The 16678-nt window shown below is 42.0% G+C and overlaps 1 protein-coding gene across 7 annotated transcripts in view; it reads right to left on the reverse strand.

Moving 5' to 3' along the window:
* The window catches only part of cno (adherens junction formation factor afadin), a 52667-nt gene that overhangs the window by 4577 nt on the left and 31412 nt on the right, over positions 1-16678 (reverse strand). For 2 of the 7 annotated variants that reach the window (XM_030383169.2, XM_089256534.1), the window contains 11 exons: positions 13141-13493; positions 10366-10487; positions 9195-9249; positions 8850-9127; positions 8342-8554; positions 6010-6475; positions 5358-5882; positions 5034-5284; positions 4843-4961; positions 498-794; positions 170-359 (listed from right to left, as the gene is read on the reverse strand). In XM_030383169.2, coding sequence (XP_030239029.1) covers positions 170-359; positions 498-794; positions 4843-4961; positions 5034-5284; positions 5358-5882; positions 6010-6475; positions 8342-8554; positions 8850-9127; positions 9195-9249; positions 10366-10487; positions 13141-13493 — 2869 coding nt within the window. The remainder of the gene's footprint in view (positions 1-169; positions 360-497; positions 795-4842; positions 4962-5033; positions 5285-5357; positions 5883-6009; positions 6476-8341; positions 8555-8849; positions 9128-9194; positions 9250-10365; positions 10488-13140; positions 13494-16678) is intronic. The other 5 variants (XM_089256529.1, XM_089256531.1, XM_089256530.1 and 2 more) reach the window with 5 other exon arrangements.

The following is a 16678-nucleotide window of genomic DNA, read 5'->3' on the forward strand; positions in this document are numbered from 1 at the left end:
AGAATTTATCTCTCACAAATTAAATAATTAATTAGGTAAAATAATTAATAATAAAAATTTAAAATATATTTCACAATTGCTGGTTTTCTACTGCTGCTCATCTCTATGTATATATCAGCCTTTATCTTATCTAGTATTCTTATAAATTGAAAATCTTTGCACCACTTACCGCTCGTTCAAAATTGGTTGACTTTGATTCTGTGCACGATACACGCTTAAATTCTGGTAGAAGCCCTGCTCGTTGCCATTCCCATTTGCATTCGGATTCGGATTGAGATTGGGATTAGTGTGACTGCCATTTGGCTGACCTCCATTGTTATGCAAGCTGTGCGTGCTCCGTGACTTGGAATTGGCCAGCGCTGCGAAGGGGGCGAGGGAGAAGGTGAACAGAGAAGTCAATTAGAGCAAAGAACAAAGCGCAAAGAGCAAACAGCCATTGATGAAAGTGGATTGTGCCGGGGGCAGATTGAAGTAGGACTTAGCAGACACACACTTACATATGTTGCCAGATCCCGTGTGATGATGCAGGGCCGGCACCGATTTGCTATTGGAGGATAGGTGTGCAGCTAGGGGATTCATGATGTTGTTGCTCTGGCCCATGTTGCTGTGGCTGTTGCTGTTGTGACTGTGTGTTTGGCTACTGTTGATGTTGCTATTGCTCAGATTTAAGTGCTGATTGAGACTGTGACTCGTATGGCTATTGGCGATGAGCGGGCCGCCAATGCCGCCCAACGACTTGGACGACTCGGCCCCGCCCATGCGACTCAAATCGCGCTCGGACATGCGGCGATTACCTGACGATCCATAACCATAATCCATTTGATTAATTTTGCAGGACAGGGTATTTTTTTTTTTTTTTTTTTGGTGCGGTTGTTGAAAGATGGGCAACGAGATAGATAGATGGATAGTATTCGTTTTAGTAATCATCAGAGTAGGCAACTAACTCATTATTTATGTGCGTGTGTGGGTGTGTGAGTGTGTGTGTGTGCTTGAGCAAATATAATCAATTTTAATGCATTGTGCATACAAAATGTAATTAACATATGCAAACACAAATACAAATACAACTACAACTACAACTACAGCTAAAGCTACAATTACAGCTATGAAAAAAATAAATCAAATTACAATATAAAGCACGAATAAATAATTTAAATACAACAAATGCGGCTGTCGCTTGGGCGCGTAAAAAAACGGATTGTAAATAAATAAATTGTATCCATAATAATAATCGGGTAACAACAACAACAACGTGCATAATAAATTCGCAAATTTAAAGCTAGAAACAGGAAAATTTTGTTAAGGCTGAAATAAAAAGCGTCGAGTGGAGAAACCAACGAAATCGTCAAATATAAAAATAATAGTATTTTTATGGTATATAATATAAAAATATTATATATGTATATATAAACTACAATTGGATAACGAACTGAAGGCTCAACGTTCTAAAAGCAAAGCGAAACTTCAATACTCTTGCATATATCATTAATATTTATAATGCATTTCTTTATGATATCTTCTGATATTTAGGGTGATGAAAGCACGAAGCTAAATTACGCTGGTATATATAATCATATGAGCAATTTATTAAAAATGTATTTAAAATCTAAATATTTTGAACTGATTTTAATACGCATTTCAATCAGTTATTGCTAGGAATGCAATACACAATATATATGTATATATATATTATGTTTATGTATATTATAGGGAATTATAATACAGAAGCTCTTAAAGAAGTTCAAGTTCAAGAAGTTATATAGAAAGTATAGGGAACTATAATACAGAAGCGCTTAAAGAAGTTCAAGTTCAAGAATTTAAATAGAAACTATCAATCAAAAGTATAAGCCGGCCCTATTTATAGGCTTCTGAAAGACATGTTGAAAGATAAATGAGTTGTCTATAGAATTATCAGCTATATGATATAGTAGTTCAATTCGATTCATATATCTCAACAGTCTGGGCAAACATACAGCAATAACAATTTCTTTCTTTAACAATATATATAAATACATATACATATACATCTTTATATTGAATATCAACAGCAATCAAATATCAAAAGACTTTCTATCTCAAACTCTAATCAAAAATTTCGCATGTCCGTCAAATGATATATGGAAAATATATAAACTGAACTAGATTAAGCAAAATATACAACAACAAGTAGAAGTAGAACCTCGGTGCATGGCATTTGGATGGTCATCTGTGGGTGGAGCAGCAAATCGTTGTTGCATTTGGTCCCATTCGTTGCCCAGTTTCTGGCCCGGCCGCAGCGTCGGCAGCATCGGCATTCGCATCGTTGTCGCACAGGCAATCGGAGGAGGAACAGGAATAGGAGCATGATTCATCATCGTTCTCCTCATCGCTGCAGCTGCAGTTGCAATCGTTGTTGCTGTTGCTGTTGCCGCCGCTGCTGCTGCTGGCTAAAGACAGCAGCAATTTGGCTGTGGAGGGCGGTGAGGCGGGTGGCTGTTGCTGATGATGATGGCGTTTGTGGTGGTGGTGGTGATGGTGTTGATGATGATGATGATGATGGTGGTGCTGGCGGGTCTGTTGATGTTGATGTTGTTGCTGATAGTGTGGGGGGCGTTGCTTTTGTCGCTGCTGCTTGCTGCGTTTCATTTGTCGCACGCTATGAGACTGACGATTGCTGCACATGACGCTGCGACGACAGGGCAGCTGACGTGCCAAAGCCAAGGACTGGGTGTCTGACTGGGAGTGGGACGGGGCTTGCGTGGCAGCAAGTGGCTCCTTGTCTGCCTCCTGGCAACTGTCATAACACTTGAAAGTGGCTGTCACGCTGCTGTTGGCATTGTTGCTTTTGCTGTTGCTGTTGCTGTTGCTGCTGCTGCTCGATGCTGCAGGCCGGCAATGCGCGCAACAAGGGCAATCACAGCTGAGCTGCGACTGTTGCTGCTGCTGCGACTGCTGCTGCTGCTGTGGCTTCTTAGGCAGCTCTATATTGTAATCCTTGCCCGCGCTGCCAAACAGACTCCATTCCCTCAGCTGCTTGAGTATGTCGCCCTGTTCGTTCTGTGTGAGCTTTAGACGCTCTGCGACGGCCAGCGCCGATGTTGATTTGGACTTGGATTTGCTGCTGGCCGCCAAACAGTGCTGGGCATTCAGGTAGGCCGCCATTTCGCGCACCTTGCCCTGGCCAAGGGGTGAGAGGAAACTGGGACTGAGATTCGTATGGCTGGAAGCGCGACGTGTGCTGCCTACGGCGTAATTGCTGCTGCTGTTGCTGCTGCAGCTGTTGCTGGAAATTTCAGTGGTGCTTGGCTTAAGAGTTGTGCTGGCACAATATTTATTGCTTTTATGTACATTTTGTGTGCGGGAACAAGCACAGGAACTGTCACTAGGAACTTGTATGCTGACTATTGGAACAACAGTTGCTGCTGTTGTTGTTGTTGTTGTTGCTGTTGTGCTTGTTGCTGCTGTTGCTGCTGCGGTGACAGAGAGCCCTGACCTTTTATGCGAACGCTGCGCGTTCAGCTGACGTCGACACGGCGACGGTTGCTGCGGTTGCTGTTGCTGCTGTCGCAGCAGCGGCATTCGCTCAATGGACTCGCTGGAGGAACGTTGACTATTTGAGCCGGAGCCACCGGAGCTGTAATCCACCGCTGAGCAATTGGTGGCACGCTTTGTGTTAAGCTCCCGCCGGATTTTCTGTATCAGCGGCATGCGCTCGCTCGCCTGCTGCTCGGCGAGCAGCGACTCGGACGATGAGTTGCTGATGGCAAAGTTGCTGATGGCATCGTGGGTGTGGTACTTGCGATCGATGCTGGGCGCCACGCTCGCCGGCTGCTGCTGCTCGAGATCAAAGCTAACCGTCTTACGATAGCCAGCGGCGGGATTACGCTTCACCGTGGAGGAGGGAGTGGCATGGCTGCCGCTGCTGCTGGCGAGGCAGGGACGTTGCTGCTGTTGCTGCTGCTGCCGATCGAGTGTTGTCTGCTGTTGTTGCTCCTCTTCGTCGTCTATGTAGGGTATGTCGCCCGAGTCGGCCATGGAGGCAATGCTCTCCTCGTTCAGCGGCTGATGGGCATCGCTGTAGCTGGCAAAGTTGGTAAACGATTCCTGGGAGTTGCGCGCATCCGGCTCAACTGGCGCCGCATCATCCTGATACTCCTCGATGAAGATCGAGGGCGGCGGTGTGCGGCGTAGCGGACGCATCGGACTGAAATGCGGCGCCGCAACGGGCGGCTGATAGTAGCCAGCAGCTGGCTCATTCGCCAGATACAGACTGCTGGCCGAGCGGGCGATGGGTCGGGTGTCTCTGTACCGCGGATCAATGTGCAGCTGATGGCCCAGTGCGCACAGCTCCTCCTGCAGGCAGGAGGCGCTCAGCCGACGCACGGGCGGCGACACGGAACGCATGCAGGCAAAGGACTCGCGGCGACTACGATTCAGACTGTCATCCGAGATGGAGTTGTTGTAAAAACGCGCCTGCTGCTGATACGACGAATGGCGACGTTGTTGCAGTTGTTGTTGTTGCTGTTGTTGTTGCAGTTGCAAATAGTTGCTGCTGCTACTAGTTGGTTCTTTGGCAGCATGTTTAAAGAGCGAATGCGTAGGAATAGGGGGGATTAGCTTACACAACAGTGAGCGAGAATCAAATTCTCTTTCTGTCTATGAGTGTCTCTATGTTTTCGAGTGTGTATGTGTGTGTGTGTATACGTGTGTACTCTTCATTTATATTATATGTATTATATATTATATACTGTTTCTTTAGCAGCTACCCAGCACCTTGTTTAGTGTAACTAATGTAAATGTATGCATGTGTGTGTGTGTGTGTGTCTGTATTGGCTGGGCGTGGCCTGAGCTCCAGCTACTCACCACGCTGTATAACGGGACTGGGCTGCTGCAGCAGCGTTGCCAGCCCATGATAAATGGCGCCCTGTTTGGCCACCTCCAAGCTGACAACGGGACCCGTGCGCACCAAATAATCAGCAGCACTGCAAAGGTACAACAATTACAGGGTATACAATAAGCGAGTAGGTCTTGGCTTGCGCTCTCGCTACACTCACCGCTCCTGTGTGATGCCAATCAGACTCTGACCGTCCACACGCAGCAGCTGATCGCCAGCCTGTAGCCTGCCATCCGCATCGGCGGCGCCGCCTGGCACCACGCTCTTTATGTAGATGCCCAGACGCTCCTGGCCCGCGCCCTTGGCGGCCACGATGGAGAGGCCCATGCCGTTGCTGTTCTTGTGCAGCTTAATCAGCTGCACCTCGGGCTGGGGCAGCTTGTTCGACATGGCACTGGAGCTGCGTGCCTGCTGGAGAAATTAGAGTGGGAAATATTAGCAATTGCCCTTCTTTATGGATATATCACAGTCGTCCATCACTCACATTGAACTGGTGCATATAGACCGTCCACAGTCCAATCGAGGTGGGCTGTGCAGCCAGCCGGCACATGCCCTGCTGCTGTAGGGGATTCAGGAAGTCGACCAGGCCGGTGGGTATGCCGCGCACCACGTCACAGCTGAAGCCGTCGTCGGGCAGCAGCAGTGCTAAATGCAGTTCGGGCGATTCCTCCAGTCGCACCTCACGTCCGTCGGCACGCGTCAGCTCATCGGCCACCGATTCGGCCATGCGTATGGCCGTGTCAACCAGATTGCGTGGTATCTTCTCCTGCTGCAGCAGTGCGCCCATTTGCAAGGAGTTCAGCCGGAAGCAGGAGCAGGCCAATTGCTGTATCTCCTCCACGGAGGATTTGGGCGCCTGCAAGAATTGCGCACACTGATTGATCTTGGCCAGATGGCAATCGGCGGCCAGCTCCAAACCCTGACGCTCAGCCCACAGCTCCAGCAGCTGCAGGCGCTCCGTCATCACCTTGCCCCACTCTGCGGTGCACATGTGCGAGTTGGCCACAATCTAAGGGGAGAGTGAGAGAGAGAGAGAGAGAGAGAGAGAGAGAGAAAACTCATCAATGCTGGATTCGTTCAGAGCAAATGGAGGCCTGTTGGCGGCTATCTCGAGTCCGCCTGCCAGCGCCGCTCACCGTATTGAAACATATGACATTGATGTAGTGGAAGAGCTGCGAGAACAGCTGAATGGTCAAGGCGGCATTCACGCGACAGCGCCGCAGCAGAGCCATCGCCGAGCCAAGCACTGTCAGCACCAGACCCGCCGCGGAATCATGATCAATCGTCTCCGAGAGAAATTGATTCAGAGTCTGCGACAGCTCCAAGCGAAAGCAATTGACCAGATTACGAAACGCCGTCTGCACCGCCTCCGCGAGCACCTCCTGCGCCTGCACGCTAAAGGCGCTGATGTGACGATCCGACTTGAGGAAGTGCAGAAACTCCGAGCTGTTCGCCATCCAAAAGGCGAGGATGCGCGGATCTGTGTACTGCTCCTGGACAACGCCATAGACCAGATTCGCCACATGATGCAAGAATATGGTTAGCTTGTGGGCGCGCTCAGTGGGCTGCAGCTCGGGACGGTAGTGGGTGGAGGCGCGATATCTGCAATGAGAACCGATTGATTTCATGTTAATCAGCAGCCACAAAAAGGTCAAATGAAGGGATTTATTGATGTTGATACCCTGTAATGTGCAGTGTGGGGTATATTGTATTTATGTATGGTCTTGATATAGAGTTGATGTAAATTTATATATTTTTATATAGGAACTCTCGGTTTTCTATATTGTATAAGCTGTATAATAAAAGAATTTCTTTGGAATCTACAGACTTTTAATCCTTGCTCCATTTTCATACATCTCTTATCATATATACTTATATCTCTTAGCTGTTCGGCACAGTTTGTGCCATATTTTCCCACATTTATTATTCGAATTGCTTTAATATTTAATGTCAACCGAAATCTGTCAAAAATGCAGAGGAAAGCCTCAAAGCTGGGATGCATCGTGTGATTGAATTTTTCATGCCTCGCCTGAGTTTCGTAATATTTATTGCATACGCTCTACATTTCGGTGGCCTTGTCGAGCAAGCACATCAACCGAGCTGCCATCGACTGGTGTTTGGGCATTGGCAGCGTGTGGCTGCCACAGCGTTGCAATTTCCTGTGTTTACAATCGAAGCCCTCCACTGCTGCCCACCACTCAGTCCGCTGGCCGACAGACGCTAGCTAGCATTAATATTAATAGCGCACAAATTGGGTCAGCAGTCGAGATAAATCATCATAATTGATAATGAATTGTTGATATTGGCCCAAACACAGTATGGGCAGTCAGCAAATTGGAATCGCACTGACAGCCAAGTCAGTTCGTGTAAAGGACACACATTTGTCATCTTGATCTCAACAATATGGCTTAGTCCTGACGTGACTTTAGATGAAATGCCTTTAAGCAAAGGCAGCTTTTGAATCGTTGTGTGAATAAGCGAGTGCCAAGGATTGTTTGAGAAGTTGTATGAGCTATGTATGTTCCTTTAGGTATTTTGAAATCACCTAAAAACCTTTTTAGGTATTCTCTATATTATATATACTACTTTTTAGATGATTCGAATGATATTCAAGAACCTTTTTAGGTATTCTCTATATTATATATACAGCTTTTTAAATGATTCGAATGATATTTAGGAGGTAGACCTTAGTTCCACTTGGTATATTCTAGTTCTAGTTGGAATACTATTATTTTGTCTAATTGCTTGCTTTATTTAATGTTTTAAATAATAAAAAAAAAAAAAAATTCTAATATCAAGAGGACGAAATTTTAAATAGCAGCTCGAATTTCGGCATTTTTGCCAATTCAGTTAATCCCGTTAGCTTAACTAACTTTGATTATCAAACAAATATAATTGGAATGCCAACAAAGCCTGTATAGTCTGGCATGAAACAATTCTCTTGGAGTTGGGATAGTCCCGATGACTGATAAGCTTAACATTTGTTTTAAACAAAAGTATTAGGTCAATATTTTAATGATTTATATATTAATTAATTAATTATAAAAATATTAAGTCAATATTTTAATGATTTATATATTAATGAATTACTCTATAATAAAAGCTTTGAATTCATATTCTTCCCTATTCAATCTGCCAAAGTCTAAAGAAAAATCAGCAGGCGTAAGAAATGTTGTTTAAGTGTGGAAATGTACGATTTCTATGTCTATATAATGTTTATATGTTATTATTTTCAATTATTCATATATATAAACTGAGCTATATATATATATATATATATTTGATTCATATACATATATATAAAGATATATCTCTTTGTATATACGGCAATATTAAACATCAATTAAAGTTAGCAAAGCGCGCAATTCAGCACATTAAGCACGCACATACAAACAGACAGGGAGACAGAGAGAGAGAGAGATAGTGTGGCCAGGCAATCATCAAACAGTTAGAAAAGCAATTACTTACCTGGCACACAGGTAGAGCGAATAGACGGGCGCCAGCTTAAAGTGCGGCACATTCACATCCAGTTCGGTGATGATGTGACGCAAAAAGTGCTCCTGATGTGTTTCGGGAAACTCGAGAACAGCGGGCAAAATGGGCTCCTGACCCTGGGCATCTGTCGAGCCGCTGCCGCCGGCGCCGGCCAAATGACCGCCAGCACCTGGCAATTTAGGCGATCTAAAGGCGGATTTCAATCAAGTCAAGTCAAAGAAATGGATATTAGTAAAGCAGCGCATATTAAAGGGCACATATAAATATACAATATATATATAAATATACAAATATATAAATTGGCATAGAAATTTAACATCAATTAAAATACAAGCGCACACAAACATAAAGGAAATGCACAGGTGATACATAAAGGTGTGTGTGTGTGTGTGTGTATGTTTTGAGAGTGTATTAAGTTTGGCTGCTTCAAGAGATTTATTGAGAAAGTCTTCAGTTGAGCTGCATTAAACATTTTGCTTACCTGTCCTGACTGTTGGAGCCATTCGATTTCATGCTCGATATGGACTTGATTTCATTCTCCAGATTACCTTCTAAGCTCTGACCATCATAATTGCCGCCAGGATTGGACAACTGTTGCTGCTGCTGCTGATGCTGCTGATGCTGGTGCTGCTGCTGCTCCTGGCTGCCATGTTTGCTGTCCACCACATCTCGGAGAGCGTGCCCGTCCGCTGAGCTGCTGTGGTAGCCAACGTTGCTTTGATTCAGCTGCTGATTGTGCTCATACTCGCTCTTCTGCGTCTGAGTGAATGAGGAGATGAATAGAGTTCCCGTACGTCGCTCGATTAGCTATCAAGAAGCTACTCACCGAACTAAGTGCTCCATCCTCATCGTTCCAAGAGCCCGGAGATGTGGGCGAGCGACTAAAGTTCCATTTTGTTGTTTTACGTTTGTTATTGTTGTGATGGTGTATGTGCGTGTATTGGTGGTGGTTGGCATGTGTGTGTGTGAGTGTGTGTGGTGCATGGCAGGATTAATGTTGCACACAAACAATAAAAACAAACAGCACGTAACAAACAAAAAGCCACAAGAGGCGCCAACATAAAATATATGAAATTAAAAAAAAAGAACGAAACACAATGAATTCGCATCAAAAAGAATTCAAGCAATGCGAAAAAATGAATCCAAGAAAATTTGAGAGAAATTCAAGCTAGAAAATTCGAATTTAATTTAACGTTCAATTGAATACATTCACTCTTGAACCAATAACTATATAGATCATCATATAAACTAGTTCAGTTCGGTTCAGTTAGTTCAGCTACAGCTTCACTCTGATTTTTATTGAGAACTTGTTCATACAATTAAAAATATTAATATTAAAATTGAAGGGAACTTATGGCTGAAAAGCTTCAGAAAATTCTATAGAACTTCTTGTTCATCTATAGCAAATAATTTAATAAAAGGATTACGAAATAGTTCAATAGAATTCATTGTTAATGAAAATGATATAACTTGAGTGAACTTTTTGAGCTATGGACTTTAAATAGTTCAAAAGAACTTATTGTTCTGGAACATCATATAAGCCAATGGAACTTATAGTTCATTTGAGTAGCTACACATGAATCATATGGCTCAAGAACTGAACTAAAATGATCCCAGATCAACGATCCCAGTGCGAGTCTACTGGTTCATTTAAGAAACTCGCATCATCAAAGTAAATCTCAACTACAAACTGAGCTATGGACTTTAAATAGTTCAAAAGAACTTATTGTTCTGGAACATCATATAAGCCAATGGAACTTATAGTTCATTTGAGTAGCTACACATGATCAACGATCCCCGCTTCATCAAAATAAATCTCAACTCCAAACTGAAAGAGGTAGCAAATTAAACTATTTTGCTTCTCCATCAAATTCGCTCTCAAATTTTTAAATGAAATTTCATTAAAGCGAAGCGAAACACAACATTTTATGTAAATTAAATTAGACAACACAAAAATTAAAGCGCAGCATTTTTTTTAGATAAATCTGTGCACTCACCTTTCGTAGAGGCAGGCCGAGTCCAGCTGGGATTGCGAGAGGGCCAGATTATAGCGTCCATCTGTGGGCGAGTCCAGGAATCGATACGAGGCGACACGTCCGAACATGACAACCGAACCGTTCTGCAAAAGACAGTTAAAGTGCCCATTAATTGTGCATATTGTAAGCACGGACAGACACGCATAATGTTATGCGATTTAATTGTGGCACGCATTTCAAGCGTTTCAATTACATTATTCAATTCACTCTGCATCGGCGGCGATTAAGTACTTTTATTGAATTATGCACCAATTAACATAATTAATTAAAAAATCGAAACAAAAACAACGTCAGCTATTTAATCACAGCGCGTGCTTACGCATTGACAGTTCTCGTGGCACTGCAAAGATCCGAAAAAGCCGATTGGAAAATATGTGGGGCGTTTCGAAACTTGGTTGTCATTGATAGAGACGCCCCCCTTTTCAAATGCCCTTCAAATCATATGGTGGGGCATATGCGCTTAGGCATTCACTTTGTCAATTGTTGCCAATTGTTGTTCAATTCGATTTGTTAAAAGTTTTTCTTTGAACGGGAAACATTTTCAAACTGTTCTGTTTTGTCTTTTTTCACAAATACTACAAATATTTTACTTTTCTTTACATATGTGAATTTTTGTTATTTGGGTTCAATGAACCGCAACTGAATCCAATTTGCCAATTGAATGCGAAGCCAAAAAATTCTTATTGAGATTAAATATAAATTAAGTATACGACTGTGAGATACTCTATAATATAAGCTGAGGCAATGCTGACGATTTGATTAATTTGAAAACATCGACAATAGACAAAATCGAATTTTAAATACGTTAAAGAGAGATAAATATATAGGGGTAATTAGCTTTTAACAAATGATTATATTTTAATTAAAATTTAAACCCCTGCTAAAGCTAAAGCAAATGTATTTGTAGAAGATTTCTTCTCATGGTAAATCTTATATTCATAATCTCTATAGATTATAAGTTCTATCACGTTGGCTCTTGAGCTCTAACATAAGTTGTTGTATATCATCTTCAATCTCCCCAATCGCTTTAAATCTGTAAAGTTCAAAATTAATTTCAATCACACGCTCTTCTGATACACTTGACCCGTTATATATTAATATTTAAACTCAACTTTGTAAACATGAAAATCTATAATCAAAGTTGTATATGTACATACATACATACATAGTTCTCTCAGAGTGTAAATGATAAACTTTTGTTCAGTGAATTACACAAAATTAATGTTTAGCTAACTTTTACACATGTCTCCCCTCGCTCGCACCTCGCTCACATCTCTACAAGAGTCTCTGGAGACAGTTTGACGTTATTGCCCAACATTTGAGGCTTATCTCAAGTGCTTGAATGGGGGTACTATTTCTCTCTCTCTCTCTCTCTCTCTCTCTCCCTCTATCTATCTTTTAGTGTCTCTGCCTGACTCTGTCGATGAGCTATGGGGGCGCCATCAAGTTTGCTTTTGTTTATTTGGCTTCGAATTCATCAAGCGGAAAGTCAGAAAAGTTTTTACACTGCGCACAGTCAATTTGCTGTTGTTGTTGTTGTTGATTTTGTTGTTGTTGTTGTTGTTGCTGGTTGTGCATTTGGCGAAATGCGTGAGAACGCAGAATCAACTTAATTCGCCTCGTTGTTGTTATTCTGTTTGCGTTTTGTGTGCCTCGAAAAGTTGTCAAAACAAAAGATAAATCAACTGCGCCCCAAACGCCCTTTCTGTTGCTCTGAGCAGCGACTGCGACAAATCACAGAAACGGGCTACAACTGCTGATAATGAACTTGAGCTGCAACTGCTTGTGCAGCACAAAACCTATCAAAAAATAAATAAAAATAAAAATAAAAAAAAAATTTCATTTCCCCAAAAATAATTGTTTTTAGAGCTCAAAAGCTTGAATAGAGAACTAAAAGTTTTTGTGCTTTTTTTTTTAACGGCAAATTTAATGAAAATTTGGTGAAATGATTCTATAGCCATTTATGGAATAATTAAAAAATTATTGACAAATTTTTAATCATATAATTTAAACATTTTTAAGCATCTCTTTGTGCTTCTTTTGCTAGCAATCTCTAGCAATTAAATGAACACGCAAGCCATAAATATTTCCAGAGTTTTCATGCTATTCTTATATAAACTCGTCTCTGCTAGATTTAATTTTGGTAATTCTTTGCTATTTTATCTTTAGAAAATGTCTTTGCTCATGGCCAACGGCTTCTCTTAGCTGTTGCTATAACGAATTGCCGCACTTTAGTGGACACTTGGCTTATATTGTTTGGACGAGAGAATCTCTTTCGCTTGCTGCACTGTCGTCATGACCATTAACATGGGCATTAAAATGCGAAAAGCCTGTACGGCAAATGCTGTAAATGGGAAATGGAATTGCGTGACAAATGCCAACAGACAGCAGCAGCAGTAGTAGCAGTAGAAGGAGGAGGAGCTCGAGTAACAGGATGCTGAAACAGGATGAGCAGCAGCGGAAAGCAAAAACTTTCACTGGGTCAAGGTTGACAGCGCAAAGTACAAAACTTTGTCGTTTTGCCAAAAAAAAAAAGGAAGCAAGACAAATAAAATGCGTATACGCCACATATGACAAAGGCAGAGAGAGAATGAGAGAGAGATAAATAAAAAGAGAGTGTGAGCGAGCCACACTAAGAGAAAATGTTTACAAATTAGTGCATGTCAGCGCCTTAATTAGTTCTGACCTCATACCTCACGAAATTAGTTACAAATTAAGTCGCAAATGCCTACTCACATGCAATATGGTTGGCTGGCTAATGTGATGTCCGTTGACGAAGGTCAGCGCGTCCGTGTGCAGAGGCGTCACCGTGCAAACGCCCTCCAGCAGCGAGATGAGGCAATGCCTCGGCTGTATGGAGGGACCGAAGAGCTGCAGGCAATTGGTGTTCGCTGACCCAACCTCGACCGGATCGCTGCCCAGCTTAATGCGTCGACCCCCATCGCCGCTGTGCGTCACTTCGACCAGGACGGGTCCTTCGCGATCGCCGGACATGTGATTTGCACCGTTCGCAGCGCCCAATGGCTTTTTCTTGCGGCGTCGCGGCTGCGAATCTGCCGGACGGCGGCGCACATGAAACATGATGGAACCTGCAACAGATAGGGCGAGAGAGAAAAAGAGAGAGAGAGAGAGTTTATAAAAATGAGTATATGGTATAATATATAGTAATATATGTAGCTTAATATATAGTATAGTATATAGTAGTAGTAAAAATCATGTGCAACGTCATCTTTTCAGCTCTTGCTCTAGGGCAAACAACAGCTGGCGCAGCACAATCCACAAGCTGGAGCAATTGCAGCTGTGCAAATATGTTTAGAAATGAAATAGAACACATGCACACACAATGGCATTAGAGTGCACAGTGGTGGCAGCACACACTGGGATAGGTCGCGAAATTTATATACAAATATAAAAAAAATAAAATACATATATAAATATACAAGCAATTACATATTCCTATATGAAATCATATAACACATATATTAAAATTCTTGATAAATATACAGATTTGTGCACAGCCTGCACATTATTGCTGGACAGCAGTGTTCAATTGGCTTAACCCACTGCTCATCTCATATAAATCGAGCTGAGCTCACTTTGACTCATTGTCTCAACCCCGAAAAAGTTAGTTCCAAGCATGAAATCAAATCATATTCAGTCTTCATCAATTTCCGTTTTCATATAATACGCTAAAAAAAAAAAAAAAACTGATAGTTATTGATGGCAGCTGATTTTGACAAACTGACTGAAATGTAGCACTGAGAGAAAACTGAGGGTAGATTCTATTAGAAGTTGCTGACTTAAGTGATTTTTGGTTAAATAATTCCCAACTCAATTAATGTGAACTATTTGTTTGAACAGTATAAAAAATATGATTTATTTGAGAGTTAAACATATTTTCTCCATACATCTCTTCTATATACATTTATATATAAGTGAAAACAAAGTTAAAAAAATAAAATAAAAATAATAAAAAAAATAAAAGAAAAAAGAAAAAATAAAAAAAAAAAAAATAAAATTAAAATAATAATGAAATTAACTTTGAAGTAAACTCTGCAGTTAAAAGTTTCAATTGATGAGAAGTCATATATGTATATATATTATGCATATAAAGTCATTGTAAACTTAATCAGAAATTTCATACTGAGATAAAACTTAAATGAAAAACTTTTAAATGACATATCTTGGAATTTTATTGTGCATAGAGATTCGTGAAATTCTGAAATTTATTCAAGTAATATACATATATGCCTAGTTTTCTCCAAGTGTAGTAGCATGCATATGCGCTGCAATCTCTGTGACTATTGCAGTTGAGCACAGTCGGCGGCATCTGCTTAGTTTGGCTTTGTTGTCTGTTGCCTGTTGTGGCCGTGTTGCACAGAATGTTAAACGAACCATGCAAAATATGATGCCGGAGAGATGTTGCCCTCTCGGTGGTGCCGGATGCACGTTAGCCTTACATTCCGCACAGAGGGCAACAGCGTCAACTGAAGAGAAGCGACTGGGCAGGGAAACAAACAAGGAGAACACGACTTGTCTATCGGGATCTGTGACTGGAATCTGGGGCATGTCGAGCCGGAAAACTGATTAAAAACAAAACTGAACTGCAGCTCGGGCACGGGGCGTATGAGCAATGTAGAAATTGGATTTTGCCACTGGCGTTGAATCAAAAAAGGCGAAGAATCGCAACGCTTTTTCATTTTACAAACAATGCAAACAAACAAATATTGAACCGAAAACTAAAAAAAAAACAGAAATCAAACAGAACTACAACAAAAGTCAAACACACAACGTAAACACTAACAACAACAAATATTGTGTCATATACCTTTTCTGCGCCACCAAAAGAACCACATTTGATTTATGTATATATCGGGCTATATATGTGATGCCTTGAAACTTGTTTCTGCCATCTGTATATATTCATTATTAATTTTATGGTTTACAAGCAGCAGCAGCTTCTGCGCCAGCAACAGCTGAGAAACTGCTAAAGGTCTCATGCATGGGACATACAAAAATGTGCTTTAAAAAACTAAAAAAAAATATATATGTATAATTTAAGATATATATAAATTTAAGATAATTTAAGATACACGCATTTGCACATTAAATAAATAAAACAAACAAACTTTAAATAAGTTCTGCAAACATAGGCCCCACATTTTCAGCTGCTACAGCTCAATCTACTGATCCGCCTGCTGGAATGTCAAGGGCCAAGGCTAAGGAATAAATAGAATACCCCAGAAAGTTTCTTTTACCGAGAGTATAAATGCGTGTTTATATAGATATAGATACCATAAAGATAAAGGACAGACTAAAAATACATTGAAAAACTGCAGCAGACAAAAAAACATAAAAAATGTGAAAGTAACTTGTTCCAGAGGAAGGCAAAGGTAAACGCTGGGAGTCGAACAATACGCCCACACACCCACACACCCACACACCCACACACACACACACACACACACACACACACACACACACACACACACACACACACACACACACACACACACACACACACACACACACACACACACACACACACACACACACACACACACACACACACACACACACACACACACACACACACACACACACACACACACACACACACACACACACACACACACACACACACACACACACACACACACACACACACACACACACACACACACACACACACACACACACACACACACACACACACACACACACACACACACACACACACACACACACACACACACACACACACACAAATTACACACACTCTCTGAATGTTGACAGTTAAAATTTCAATGCACAGCAGGGGACTAAAAATGCCTGCGAGCCATGAAATTGATTTGGTCAACAACGCGTCAGGATCCATGGAGGACAGCTGACATGTGTATATGGTTTCTCTGCAGCCATGGCTGTATGCGTAAGTGTATGTGTGTCGCATGATGATGGTGATGGTCTACGTGCATAAGTGCGCATAAATTGGCAACCGGGACAAAAGCAGCGCAAAATGTTTGCAATGCCAAAGCCCGAAAACAATGCAAGCCAACAGAAAGGGTCCAGGCGACGAGGCGAGATGTGCAAATTGCATAACGAGTTGAGCGAGTGAAATGCCACGCCCCCACCCCTGACCCACTGCAGCCCAGGTACGCCACAGTCATGTGGCCACACAATCCTTGCACATCAATCTCTCTCTCGCTCTCTCTCTCTCTCTCTCTCTCTCTCTCTCTCTCTCTCTTGGACTCTGTGCATCTCTTCTGTTCTGTGT

This window comes from Drosophila navojoa, chromosome 2, assembly GCF_054131105.1.
Source record: "Drosophila navojoa isolate 15081-1374.11 chromosome 2, UAZ_NAV_1.0, whole genome shotgun sequence".
NCBI lineage: Eukaryota > Metazoa > Arthropoda > Insecta > Diptera > Drosophilidae > Drosophila > Drosophila navojoa.